Raw genomic sequence first — 14,825 nt, 5'->3', positions numbered from 1 at the left:
ATTGTTAAATATACCACCAATGGCATGCTGGTAAATGTTTAAGTACCTGATCTGTAGGATCTGTGAGGAGAAACTGATTGTTAATGTTTGCTGATTTCTGCAGTGTAAATACTCCCCTCATGCTAATTTGAAGCTACCAATGTGGTATTACTGACACACAGAATTCAGAAGAAATATGTATACGTGGCCCTTGAGAGCTCACACCATCTGACTAAAGCCCACCAATTAATTTTCTCTAAAATGTTTCAACACAGAAGAACTGGGAAATGTCCTTTAAAGTCACATCAATGACAGAGAACTCCAAAACACTGGAGATAACTTGTCAATGGCATTTCATTGCCTGGCATCGTATTGTCTATTTGATGAGGGAAGCATTATTTTAAGCCCAAAATTTCACAGTGGCTGATATATACAAGTTGTTTCTATTTGAGTATGGAGTTCTTAAGTGCTATAACTTGAAGAAAACCAAGTAGACCCTCATACTGCACTACAGGTACACTTAGGTATCTAAAATTCCGTGACTTAAAACATTTCCCTTTTCCTTTAGCCAATGTTTTGGCACACTGAAAATTTGAACATTCCTAAATGGTTAACAAACTAACTTGCATTGGTGTGCTGAAAGCTGACAGCTTAATATATTAGATGATTTCACTTATCATAAGTAAGTTTTGAGTAAATGGGAATCCTGATAAAAGTGTGAAAGAAGGGATGACTATAGTAGTTGCATTTCTAGAAAAACTCATTCACAGATGGGGTAACACAACAGGAATCATCGCGAAGCCTGGGTCCATCTGAGATTCTGGACAGAATCGGGCATTTATGGAAGGACATACCTGGGTAGGAGGAAAATTACAGGATTAAATAAAATAATCTACGTAAAACATTAATCACATTTTCTGGCAGAAGGTAGGTGCTCAATATATTTTAGTATATCTTTAATGGAAAGGGAATAGGATAAGCTAGGTCCTATTCAGGAATCATTTAGTGACAAGTGACAAAACAGATTTCAAATTGACTTAAGCAGAAAGAGGAATTTCCTCTCTCACAGACTGGTAAATCTTAGCTGAATTAAATAGCACAGATAATATTTTCAGGTTACACTGTTTCTCTGTCTTTTGACTTTGCACCTCAGACTCTTGACTCATGGTGGTAAGATGGTTGCCAATAGCTCTGGGCTAGATCTATTTCTCTAAGTCACTCTAACAGAAAGAGGATGCTTTTCTCCTGATGGTTCTAAAAAGTTCTCAGATTAACCCTGGATGGCAATGATTTGGTGGTCACAGACTCATCCCAGAATCAACTGCTGTGTCCAGGGACACATAGCACATTCTGGTTCATCATCTGTATCACAAGTTACCTATCAAGCCAGAAAAGGATTAATCCTACCTTATGAACATATGTGTTGGTTCCCCAAGAAAAATTGTGGTACATTCTGGAATAAAATTAGAAATGGGTGCTAATCAGTCAAACTATAAGGTAAAATCCAGTTATGTTCTGGTTAGTGAGAATTTTGCTTAAAACTGAAACTTTCCCCAAATTTCCGAACATTTTATTCAGCAAGTCAATTCAGGAATGATATTCAAAATGTTTAACAACTAGCACCATGTAGTGAAAATGGACAGCAATCATACTGTTGGCACTGGAACCTAAGATCCCCCTGTGCCAGAATTTAACATTTTTGTTCCTAGGTCATGAGGAAATTGGGAAAGGTGATAGAGATATGCCAGAGGAGGAACCAGAACAACCAGGAAAGTGGAGGAATATTCAGAGGACTTAGCAGATTTATTGTTCCCAACCAGTTGGAAGTATTTTAATATTTTAACAACTAGCACAGCTGTGCCAGTGTATACCAGTTGGGTTTCATCCTTCAGTGAATCTATTAGCAGTTATATCATAAAAAAAAATATGTTACTGGCTATTACCTATCTTACTTTCAGAAGCATGGCTTTTGAATTATGAGATTGCTCTTTTAGCAGGACTCTAGAAGGTGTGAAAAGTATTTAGCTAAGATCCTATTAGTTTTTGGCTAATAGGATCTAGGATAAATGCACACAAATATAGGATAAATGCACACAAATACTAAGAGAGATAAAATCTAACTATAATAGACAAAATGGTAATGGAACCTATATTTTTTAACCATTTTTTATTTGTGACAAATACAGCTTTCATGAAATTCGAACACTACCTGGTAACTAGACTTAAAGGATATTCTTCTCCATTAACCCATACCTTTACTATTTCGGGTGCTCTTCATTCCTTTCTACATTTGAATTTCCATCTGGTGTCATCTCCTTTTTGAAGAATTTCTTTAACATTTCTCATATTTTAAGTCTGCTGGCAATGAAATCTCTCACTTTTAGTTGCCTAAAAAATCTGTATTCACCTTCCTTCTTGAAGTGAATTTTAACTGGAAATAGAACTTAGGGATGCTTGGCCAGTTTGCCCCCACCCCAGAACTTTAAAGATGTCATCCCACTGGGTTATGGCCACCAGTGATTTTGAGGAAAAGTGAGCCCTCATCCGTATTGTTACCCTGCACATATGTGTTATTTTTACTCTGTTTTCCAAGTTTTCCCTTTATTGGCTATGATTTGTCTAGAAAATTGGCTATGATTTGTCTAGAATATAGTATAGTTCTATTTGTATTTATCCTGTGTGGGGTTTGCTGAGTTCCTTGGTTTTGTAAACTCAAATTGCATGTGTATTAGACCACTTAACATGCTTTGGGCAATTTTTTTCAATGTCTCTCTCTCTGGTCAGATTGGATAATTTCTTTTAATCTGTCTTCAAGTTTTGTTGTTGTTGTTTTTGTTTGTTTGTTTTGGTTATTTTTTTTCCATCTCCAATTTGTTGTGCCCCCCTCACACACATTTTACACTTAAATATTATACTTTCGAGTTCTAGTATTTGTGGGTTTTTTTTTAAACTTTCCATTCTCTCATGAGATTTCTCATCTATTCATTCATATATTTAAATCTTTGAACATATTTTTTAATAGTCTACTTAATGTTTTTGTCTGCTAATTTCAAAATATGAATCATTTCAGGGCCTATTTCTTTCTTTTTTTTTTTTTTAAGATTGTACTTATTTATTTGACAGAGAGAGAGATCACAAGTAGATAGAAGCAGGCAGGGGGGGATGGGAAGCAGAAAGCCCATTGTGGGGCTCAATCCCAGGACCCTGAGATCATGACCCGAGCTGAAGGCAGAGGCTTAACCCACTGAGCCACCCAGGCACCCCTCAGGGCCTATTTCTATTGAACACTTTCTCTCTGTACTCTGGGTCACATTTTCCTATTTTCTTATATATCAAACAATCTTTGATTATATGCTGGTTACTGTGGAATTATACTGAAGGCAGTCTAAATTATATCACTTCCTTTAAGAGTTTCAAATTTTGGCTTAGCAGGCAATTAAGTAACTGGTGGATAATTTTAGTTTTAGTTTTTTTAGAGTTAGTTTTAGTCTCATTAGGGTGGGTCTATTTTAGATGTCATCCTGTAAGATACCCTTCATTCCTGAGCTTGGATCTTACTTATACAGGGTAGACTTTCTGGGAATTTAATTGGAAGTACAATAAGGCCTGGTATGGTCTCTCCACTGGAGCTGGGTTAGAACTTCATTAATTTTCTGATATGCATGACCTCTGATATTGACATGTATCTCTCAAACGTCTTGTAGGCAGGTGATCGCTGCCAGGACTCACTGAATCTCACTCTATATATAACACGACCAGCTATGTAACACATTGTCCTTATGCTCACCATCTCTATGCAGCATTCTACCCTACAAACTGCAACCACTTCAGAAGCCAATAGCTCTAATCTCTGCCTCTTGAGGTCAACAATACTGTCACTGGCCCAGGGCAGAAAGGCGCTCCCATGTAGAATGTTGGGAAATTCATAGAGTAATCATGGAGTTCCCCTCCTGTGTTTCATTCTCTCAAGGGTCATAGTTTGCCTTATATGTTTTGTCCAGTTTTATAGCTATCTTTCAGCTGGAAGGCAGATTCAATACTAACTACTATGATTGGCCAGAAGCAGAAGCCTGCTACAGATATTCTAACAACTTCTTTGGCACTAAGCAAGGATGGTGGTGTTTCAAACATTTTACCATTTCCCTATGGGTATGATATTTTGGGGGAAACAGGATGATGTGTTGATATGTGTTCTCTTTTGTAAGACTTTATCAATAATGATTTTTTTTTAAACTTCCTTAGGTCCTAATTCTATATTTACTTCTACTACTGTGAATAGCTTGCATTATAAATTTCTCCCCCACACACACCTCAGCAATAGATAATGTAATTCTTTCTCACAGGAAGCAGTAAAAGTTAGTTCATTGTGCAAAATAATTCAATATTATTCAAGAGAAAGGACTATACATACCCAGAACATTATAAATAACAGCCAAGCCAATTGATAGATCACATGACCAAAAGGTAAAAATGTTCTCGTATGAAAAATATTTCTTCATTTCTTCTCCTTTACCATTTTGTCCATAGCTAGAGGGAAAGCTTTTGACAAACCCAGTTTCTGTACTCGCTGTTCATGCTGACAAACCTGTAACTTCTATTAGACTTGGCAGCTTCTAAGAGGAAAAGGACAAAGGTGGACTGCAGAGAATCTGGGGAGGCTCTGATTCTAAGGCTTTGTAAGGAGGTTAGGAAACTTAAGGATGAAAAATCAGCTGACATGGCAACACACACACACACACATGCAGGAAAATACTGTGCAGTTTGGTGTTTAGAACAGTAAAGATTTACTTCGATGGAACGTGAATAAATCTTTCATATACTCTATATTGAATGAATCAAGTTAATATTATTGACTATTACCCTAAGGACTAAAGTTTAGCACAACTGTAAACCTGTTTGCCTACCTCATAAAAACACTTTTTTTTTTTTTTGAGAGGATAGAGGAAATAGTATATGTGATTTTTTGCAGGGGGCAGAGGCAGAGGATTAAAGTTCAAATTGTGAATTGGGCATTTCTCCTCTTGGCATCATTATCTCTTTCGGGCTCCATCATCCCAACTGGCAGCACCTCTCTCCTCCAGAGAGCCACCTAGAGTTTGCGGGTTTCTTCTGCCTTTACTGTGACTAAGATGGGATCAGAGGAAAGAGTGTGGTCAATTGATTTCTTGACCTATGTTTTTCTTTATGTGATATTTTATATAGATTCTGGTATCTCAAACTTCCTCAAACTAAAAAAAGTTGAGAGAAAGCAAAACTTTCCTCCATAACCTCAAATCTAAATACATTGGCCTGGCCTCCAGTCTCTTGCCTTTTCATTCATGCATCATGGAATCCGACCTGTAGGCCCTGTGTTATTTTTCATTCTTCTTTCTTCACACCCCTGTATGTCCTAACTTTTCTAATTTCTCCAAGTGCTCTCAACTTTTCTAGTTTTACTTTATATCTTTTCCTTTAAAAATTCAGCAATTCAAAGTCAAAAGAAGATTAAAAGCTATTCCAGTCAAGTTACTCTAAGTACCATATTTGAATCTTGACCTATTATAAGGTCACTTTGGGGGTAAAAAAAGAAGAAGAAGAAGAAAAATGGTCTTTTCCATTATCTTCTTCATTCTCTGCAGGGAATTTCCTAATTATTTTTCCAATCCTCTGACCAATCTCTCAAAAAATTACATGCTATTTGGAATTTATCATCTAACCAGTATGAGACAACTATACATGTGAGGCACTGTGGGAAATAGAGAAATGTCTAAGGCACTGTCCTTGATATTCGATAGCTTACAATCTAATGAGGAAGAAAGAAAGAACAATTTCCAATTACTAAATTTCAATTTAATAAATGAACAAATAAATATAAAACAAAATATGATCATGATAATAAACACAGCACAAACTATATGGGAATTCAGCAAGTAGAATTAAACCACTTTATAGTTGGGAGTAATTTAAACTAGAAGTTTTAAGCTAGATTTGCTAAAAATAATTGGATTTTAAATAGTCAGCTATTCATTACAATTTCTTAAATGTTTCTGGTGGAAAAAATACTTCTGTCACCTACTAAGAGTAAAGGAATTAGAACTGTACCTGATAACATCCAGCTCTTAAAAATGTCAGTAAGCTACAGGCTCTGTTTAAAAATGGCAGTTCAAGGACAAAGGCCATGTCTTTTATTGCCTGGAATTATGGCAGCTGAAAATTTTATAAACAAATGTGCAACCAAATTTCATACAATATCACTAACCCTAAATTTTTTCCAGATAACACTCAAAGCCCTTCAGCAACTTAAGGGTTTCTTTTTAGGAAAGAGTGGGCATGGGGAATGGCCTTCTTATCTCCCCTGAATAACTACTTACTGAGTCAAACTGGATTTCATTTTCAACACTGTGTCCCTGGGCAAAGTCAAGGGAGGAAGGAAAATACATATTAGCATATGCGGAGTATACAAATGCTTCTTGCCCATGTATTCCAGGGGTTATATTCACAGCAAACCTCTGAGATTCAATTAATGCACCGATTAATAAAACATTGGTGAGCAGGCTGCCTACAGAAAGGGCTACACATGCTTGTTTATAGTTGACACATCACTCATCATCCCTGAACGGAGAACTTTCACTGCAGAACTGCTGTTCTCCAGCTGCATGTGAATGTGGCTACAGTAGGGAGCCTGTTTATCTGGGGAATGTGCTGCTGGCTGATTTATAATGAAAGGAACCTGAAAAGAAGTGGTTGGTGCCCTTTCCCACAATCCGATAAGCTGTTACTCAGAGATAAACAGTTGTATTAAATTAAGCATGTTTGTCTATTTTTCCATGTTAAATTTTAATTTCCTGTTCTTTTAGCTCTTAGGGCTTCATTTTAAATAATGTTAAGTGTTTTTAAATTATTCATGGCCCTACGGTCTTAATCATTTTAAATTTTGCTTTAAGGAAAAGGTAAATAAGAAAATATTAAGACTGTGTATTTAAACATTACTCTAATTGATTTTTAATTTGTAATTCTCTGAGACTACATTAAATGTTACTCAAAGATGCCTTGTTAGAGGGTTTAAAGGAAAAATATTTTACATAATATTGTCAGTCAACTTGTTTTTAAGATCTGTAGATCTAATTTTTAAATGTATGTATTAATATATAACGGATTGCTTTTTGACTCAGGCACTTATTGACAATTACCATGGGGAGCTTATTTTTAAGGTTTTCACAAATGACAGCGATAGTTGGTAGAAACAGAGATGGGTAGATTTCCATCACTTTCTACATCAAAATACCTAAGCTTTTAGAATGTCATTTGATAGAAGAGATAACGTCCATTTGTTTGCAATTAAAATTTATATTCTGCAAAGCCAGCTGATGGCCTAGCACACACATAGTAGGTGTTCAATAAATATTTGATGAGCATCTCTGATGCTTTGAAATAGGATAATATGCATGTTCCTAATTTAGCATTCTCCTGACTAAAGCTTTCAGTTAAGTAAATGTAGGTCAATCTGAGGCCACATCTCTCCCAGCTTCACAGGAATCCACCCCAGCAGCAACTGCCAAATACAAAGGCAGCATTCCATTCCAGCATCTTTACAGAATAATTCCTTTCGTTCTACCTGTTAGTGATCCTACCATCAAAGAGCATAATAGGATAAGAGCCCTTGAGATGATTAGGGAGGTGATGAAATAAAATAACCCCTTTCTCTACTTTAGTTCTCTTTTACTGTGCCACAAATAAATAGTAAACAGTCATCTGCAGGCATAATAGCCATGGATGTCTCTATTCCTTCAAGAAATGCTTGTTGAATACCTTCTAGATTGCAGGCAAACACTATGCCAGGCCCTGGATATACAGTGATAAATAAAAAAGAACCCCTACCTGTACAAGAGATAGACTGCTCTGTATTAGGACTTTCAGTGGAATGTGATGTTCCCTTTCTAAGTCTACTTTAGCGAAGAGCATTTTCTTTCTTTTTTTTTTTTTAAAGATTTTATTTATTTATTTGACAGACGGAGATCACAAGTAGGCAGAGAGGCAGGCAGAGAGAGAGGAGGAAGCAGGCTCCCTGCTGAGCAGATAGCCCGTCGTCGTGGGGCTCGATCCCAGGACCCTGGGATCATGACCTGAACTGAAGGCAGAGGCTTTAACCCACTGAGCCACCCAGGTGCCCCACGAAGAGCATTTTCTTAAGAGAAAATTAAGTTTTCCATAAACTATAACATCATCTTTATTACTTGAGCAAACTTCCTTCCGATGCAAAATACATCTTCATTTTTTTTCAGAGTCACATGGTAAGATTGTGTTGATGACCTTCTTTAATTAGCTATTCTCTTTTATTAGATCCATTAAAAACAATTATTTTATAAAGCAATTTCTGCTGCTTTACCATTAACGATAATGATCACAGTGTCTTTGCCTTTCATGGCAGTTTTACTTCAAAGGGAACTGCACGTAAAGATCAAAGACTAGAAATTGATATGAGACGTTAAAAAAAAAGAAAAAAGAAAAAACATACCACAGTATCAACTTTTTTTAAAAAAAAATTGTTATTATTAGACTTTCTGGTGCCCTGTAGCAGCTCTCCCAGACAGGCTCTGGGCTAACACTGAGCGTTCCAGTGGCTGCTGTTGTCACTGCTGAGGCTCACACCTAAATAAACAAAATAAACCCAGATGACTCCTAAGTCTCAAGAAAACAACCCATCACTTACTCCACGTGAAAGGAACAGAAAGCATGTGGAAAGCCAGGCTTTAAAGAGCACTGCTAACGTGAGAAGGAAGAAATGTCAAAAATGTTGAAGTACGCACTAGACTAATTCCTGTCTCTATTTTTTTCTTTGTTGAGATTTGATTTTTTTCTTCATATCTTAAAAATCCTCAATGTTGTGCTATTTTATTTATTCCCAATGAGCAGACAAGGAAACAAGTAAGAATTATAATAGCAACAGCAAACATTTCTGGAACTAGCTAGAGTAGGAATAGAAAACAGGGAGTAAACAATTTGGGGAAAGAAGATAGCAAAAAATTTCTTGGCTTTTCCTGGTGGTGACTATTGAGTTTTAAATGATAAGCCGGTTTTCGCCAGACAAATGGCTATAGAAGGGCATTTGCAGCAAAGGGAGAAACAAGAAGAACCAAGGAGCCATCAACATCCAAGATGCCCTCTCAGATAAACATGGTTTGGTAACAGCTGGAGCATAAGATGTGAAGGCAGAGGTGGAATGGAACTGACAGGCCTGGTGAGCAGTGAGACTTGAGAGCCAGACAGGGACAAGATCATAGAGCATAAAGAAGTCAATTCTTCAACCTAGAGGCAAAAGGAAGTCAGTACAGGTTGACAGGAGATGGGCCATTCTGAACAGCAATTAAAATTATGCATTATTCAAGTACCTCCTCTAGTGGGACCCCATTCAGATGATTAACATTTGCTAACCTATCTGACAGCACACAGGTGGTGTGGCTTTCAGACATCCTAAGTTGAGATGTAGCCAGGAGAGTCTCCTCCTTCATAAGACCCCATATAATCATGCACAAAAGCAGGAGAGCAGACAGGCACACCAAATTACACACAGGGACAGGCACCTATATCGGGTCAGGAGAATGCTCCAGGAATCTCTGCTATCACTTCTCTCACCCAATTCTAAAAATATTAAGCTTGCGTCATCTGGGGAGAATGGCAGTGAACAGACACAGTAAGGGCACTGGCCAGTGTTTGCTCTAGTCCTAGGGAGCTGGGTGGCAAGGAGTACAATAGTGGGTCCACTGGTTTGTGTGCATGTAATTGGGCTACTCCACATCAGGATTCTGGAAAGCTCTCTGGGGTACCCCTATTCATCAAAAACATGATCTTCATAGCAGAGCTTTGTCTGATTCCTTGAACGTGCATATGTTCTAGCCTTTTTGTAAAAAGAAGCTTGATTTATGGAACTGTCCTAAATGACAACCTACTGTGCAAACCCCCATACTAGTAACCACTATACTCCTCTAACTCTGAGAGCCACATCGGGAGTTACCTGCGTTTGGTTGGAGAAGGCAGCAATCAGCAATTGCACTTTACTCAGCATCTGTAGTCCAGGTTACACAATAATAAATTTTGAAAAGTTTGTACTTGAGGAAGGTTATCTTTTCCTAACTCACAAAAATGTGCTTATTGGGCCTGCAGGAATCTACTGCTATGGTCCTGTTAGTGATAATAAGAGCCTGCACAGTGGGGTTATAAATAAGGAGGTGGCTTTGAGAGATGTTCAAAGGTAGATTTTACAGGACTTAGTGGCTAATTAAGTGTGGGGAGGAGTTAAGCGGGAAGGGCTCCAGCTTGCAAGGTTTCTGGCTTGAGAACCTGGATACAGAGAAGATCCCTTCACAGAAATAAGGGAGAAGTTTCGACCTAGAGACTTCGACATGTCCAAAGGATGTATAGGCAGAGCTATTTAGGAGACAGCTAACCTAAGAGTCATTTCAGTGACAGTTGAAACCATGAAACTTGATGACCTACAGGAATGGAGGTGGAGAGGAGGGCTTCAACAATGGAATCTGAGATGTAAAAGCAAGAGAACAGAAACCTAGGAAGTTGCAACAGACAGAAAGGAGTCAGAATTTCAATTAAGGTCAAGTAAAATGAGGACTACAATGGGGTCAGTAGATTTGGAAACTAGTAGATCAATAGTAGCTTTTTCCAGAGGTGGTGGTGGTGGTGGTGGTGTTTTTGGAGTGAAGCAATGAAGACAGAATCTTGACTGCAGTGGGCTGAGAGAACCTGGAATGAAGGAAGGGCAGAAATGTGGTGGCACAGTTCCCACTGTGTTTTGTTGCATTTCCAAATGGTAAGAAAAGAGTGAAAAAAAGGGGTGGGATATAAATGGAACTGAAAGAGAAGGGATCAAGACTCATATTCAAGTTACTGCCCTACCAATAGCAAAGTCAATGACTGAGTAGATTGAGTACTGAACTTGGCATTTGGAAAACCGGAGTCTAAACACTACCTCCATTCTAGGTACACTTTGTCAAGTCACTTTACCTCTTTAGTCCTTGGGATCCCTTTCTGGGAGATGGAAGCACTGAACTCTATGTCATCACATGTTGTAAGAACTGGGTGAGGGTATCTATGGGAGAGTGCCTGGCGCAGGTGTGGTGCAGTGGTGCAGTGGTGCAGTATGTGTTTGCTAAATGCTAACTTGAGTCACGATCCCTTCAAAGGTCTGATTGGGGGCCATCCATGTAATCACTGTTGTTTTCTTTACTATTTTATTCATATAATTTTTATCTCCTTAGGAATTTGGTGACAGGCTCTGTTAGTCTGTTCCTCCCTTGTTTGAAGGACAGGCCAAAGATCCAGTTTGGAAATGAGAGAGGAGGACTAGCGGGCAACATTGGCTTCATCCATTGATATCTCCCAGAGGTACAGAAACAGGACTCATGAAGATGTTCACGAGACTCCAAGTTCTTACGTTAGCTTTGTTTTCAAAGGGATTTTTACTCTCTTTAGGAGACCATAATTTTCTGAGGAGAGAGATTAAAATAGAAGGTGACCTTGTTTTAGGGGGCCTGTTTCCTATTAATGAAAAAGGCACTGGAACTGAAGAATGTGGGCGAATCAATGAAGACCGAGGAATTCAACGCCTGGAAGCCATGTTGTTTGCTATTGATGAAATCAACAAAGACAATTACTTGCTGCCAGGAGTGAAGTTGGGTGTACACATTTTGGATACATGTTCACGGGATACCTATGCATTAGAGCAATCGCTGGAATTCGTCAGGGCATCTTTGACTAAAGTGGATGAAGCTGAGTATATGTGTCCTGATGGATCCTACGCCATTCAAGAAAATATCCCTCTGCTCATTGCAGGGGTCATTGGCGGCTCATACAGCAGTGTTTCCATACAGGTAAGATAGGCCAGTGCTGTTGCTAAAATGCTATGTCTCTTTGGTTTTATGTCCCAGGGAAACATAAAGAACATAATGAAATCTATGATTTCATTAATGGATAATATTAACAATGTAACTGATGACTTCTTTGGGTATTTTATAAGACAGGTGTGCAGAAGGAACATTTCTCTAGCAATGAAAATTGTTTAGAATTGTATCAGGTAGCTACTATAGCATAGCAAACTACTCCAAAATTGAATGACTTAAAACAACAATTATTTATTATTATAGTTTGTAATTCTGAAGATCAACTGGAATGAGTTGATTGAGGTAGGGTTCAGCTATGGGTGGCTATACTCTAGGTTGTCCCTTACCCTCCACCTCGAATCAGTGGGCTAGCCCAAACGAGTTCTTCTCAGGGACATGGCAGAAGTGCAAGGGAATGCAAACTTCACTGCACATTCCCCTTCTAGGCCCCTGGTTGTGTCATATCTGCTAGCAGCCCATTATTAGCCAAAGCAACAGACAGGGCTCAGAAGTCAAGAAGCAGAGAAATGTGTCCTGCCCACAGCACAAGTGCTGCAAAGTTATATCACCAAAGGACATATGAATAAGGTGGTGTGGTGATTTGAATCCATCGATACAATCTGTCACAAGAAGAAATAATATCTAAACTCTATTTTTTTATACTAGTTTTTACTAAGGCATTATTTTGTTCAGAGATAAATCGTCAACAATTTCTCATGGTATAAATCTGAAAATGTACACAGAAAAGCCACAAATGACTACCATAAAGAAAAAAAGGGAACAATTCAGCATGCAACTTAAATTAGAGAGAAAGCTGCTAACCGGCTCTCTTACTTTTGTTGGGAAAAGAGGAACATATTATTCAAACTCTAGCAATGCTCACTTTTAGGGTCACAAAACTTTAGAGATAGAAAACAATTAAGAAATTGTCTAACTCAAATTTGACACTTTCCCAAGCCCCAGAAAGACTGGTTTCATGAAAACACCCATTGGTAGGTAACTCAAAAACTAGAATTCGCATCTTGCGTACTTTTGTGCTCTTTCAACTGTCCCATGTGATTCCTGTATGTTAGTTGCAGTTCAATATTTTGTGTCACAGTAATAAAAATCCAAGATTCTAAGTCATGTACTTTGTGTCCTACCAAATTACTATAATCAAAGTCATAAGAACTAAAGGAAGTCAGATTACATTCATGTCTTTATATGTCACAAACCACTGAAATTGGCTCTATTTGCATTGGAATAACCTTATTTCTATCTCACAGATTCCTTGCATTTAAAATTCTGTGCTGTTCTAAATGAGGTACTTCAAATCTCTTTCCTTCTTCAGAACACACCCTCATATTATGAGTAATTAGGATAATTGGTTTTTCATAAACACCCTTTGACTTCATTAGGTGGATAGAAAATATTACACATCTCAAAGCATATTATGTTAATTTTGCCACTATTTCTAAACTTGGATCAGAAGAGATGGGATTTGCTATTTGAGAAGAGAGAATTAAAAATATATATCTATCATCTTTCAATAATAACTTCACCAAATGAGTGTCAATCGTTTTATAAATTTTATGTTATACTCAATATTAGCACTGGTAAGAAATTACATATATGCTCTTCTGACCTTAGTTTCTCCCAGTGCAGTAAATAACATTCTACAGCAGATGTGTAAATAACTATTTATCCAAAGTAATTAACAAACTATGCCAGGCACATAGATTTTTTAAAATCTAATATTATTCATTTACTACCTATGTACTCCTCAAAAAAAGGGCAGATTGTTTTAGAAAAAAAAAATCTGGGCTATTAAAATCCTGTACAAGTTCACAATGGAAGAAGCCACTTCTTAATCATCAAAGGACCTTACTATTTCATTCATCTGGTCAATATCACCATAAAGTCACAAATGCTGATATAGGTTCTGTCTCCATAGTGTAAATAAGGAAACCAAAAGTATCACACTATAATGAAAAGGATATCAATTCTGGCACCAGAAAGACTTGGGTTTTATTTCCAACTCCATCATTTACTAGCTCACCTGTATAGCATTTATCTTGACAAGTTGTTTAGAGGATAAATTGAGAATATCTGTGGGAAATGCCTCACCAAAACACTAAAAGATTCAATAAATGGTGACTATTATGTTCCCACAATGAAAGGAAGTCAGTGGAAGAGCCATACCTAAAAACAACTCCCCGGCTCTCCCCATGGCCAAATCACTGTTGGAACCCCATGTATTTCAGCATCAAGTCAATCCGTATATATCCCCTTCTGTGTGTCCTACGCTTCAACAAAGGTAGAAAGACCACTAAAGTAAGAGAGAACACAGCCTTGGCCTCAAGGAACTTAAGATCTGACTCCAGGTACAATACCTCTATGAAATAACAGTAACTATAATTTAGAATGGTTCATGTGGCTCACAAGGTCAGAAACAACATTTAGAAAGGCTTTAAGGAAGACTGATAGAATGACAGCTCCACTAAAGAAAAGTTATGCAGGCTGCATTATGAAAGAGATGCGAGAGGCCAATTAGAATATTGGTGGCAAATGTTTGTGTGCCAGAGAAAAAGGCCCTGACACAAGTAATGGGGTGAGCTGGAGAGGAAGTACAGAGAAAGCTTCATTACCTCCTAAAAGGACACCACTTGGTGTCCTGAATACTCAGGATCTGACTAGACCACACACTGGTCCCATCCAAAGTAAGCTAGAAGGAAGAGCCATATATGTATACATACTAGATTCCAGACAACCTTCCGAGGGATCCTTCCCCATAGGGCCTTGCTTTCAGCTAGGCAGGGTGAATGAAGAGAGGTCCTAGAGGGCTCTTAGCTATATACCTAAGAATTAAAGTGTATTACATATTTGAAACAAACCTTTTAATAAGAATTTTAAAACAAATAGTTGAAGGCAATCCAAAGTGATAGATTTCTAATGGTAAACTGAAAGCACTCTAGTACATTAAGGAAGAAAACATTT

At 37.8% G+C, this 14,825-nt stretch overlaps 1 protein-coding gene across 2 annotated transcripts in view; it reads left to right on the top strand.

Annotated features, from left to right (window-relative positions):
• GRM3 (glutamate metabotropic receptor 3) overlaps nucleotides 1–14,825 on the top strand; it is a 226,577-nt gene that overhangs the window by 118,627 nt on the left and 93,125 nt on the right. For both annotated transcript variants that reach the window (XM_059396940.1, XM_059396941.1), the window contains exon 2: nucleotides 11,229–11,840. In XM_059396940.1, coding sequence (XP_059252923.1) covers nucleotides 11,373–11,840 — 468 coding nt within the window. In that variant the 5' untranslated portion in view covers nucleotides 11,229–11,372. The remainder of the gene's footprint in view (nucleotides 1–11,228; nucleotides 11,841–14,825) is intronic.

The sequence above is a fragment of the Mustela nigripes genome, chromosome 4, assembly GCF_022355385.1.
Source record: "Mustela nigripes isolate SB6536 chromosome 4, MUSNIG.SB6536, whole genome shotgun sequence".
NCBI lineage: Eukaryota > Metazoa > Chordata > Mammalia > Carnivora > Mustelidae > Mustela > Mustela nigripes.
Note: the sequence above shows the minus strand (reverse complement) of the source record. Positions and strands in the feature narration are given on the sequence as shown.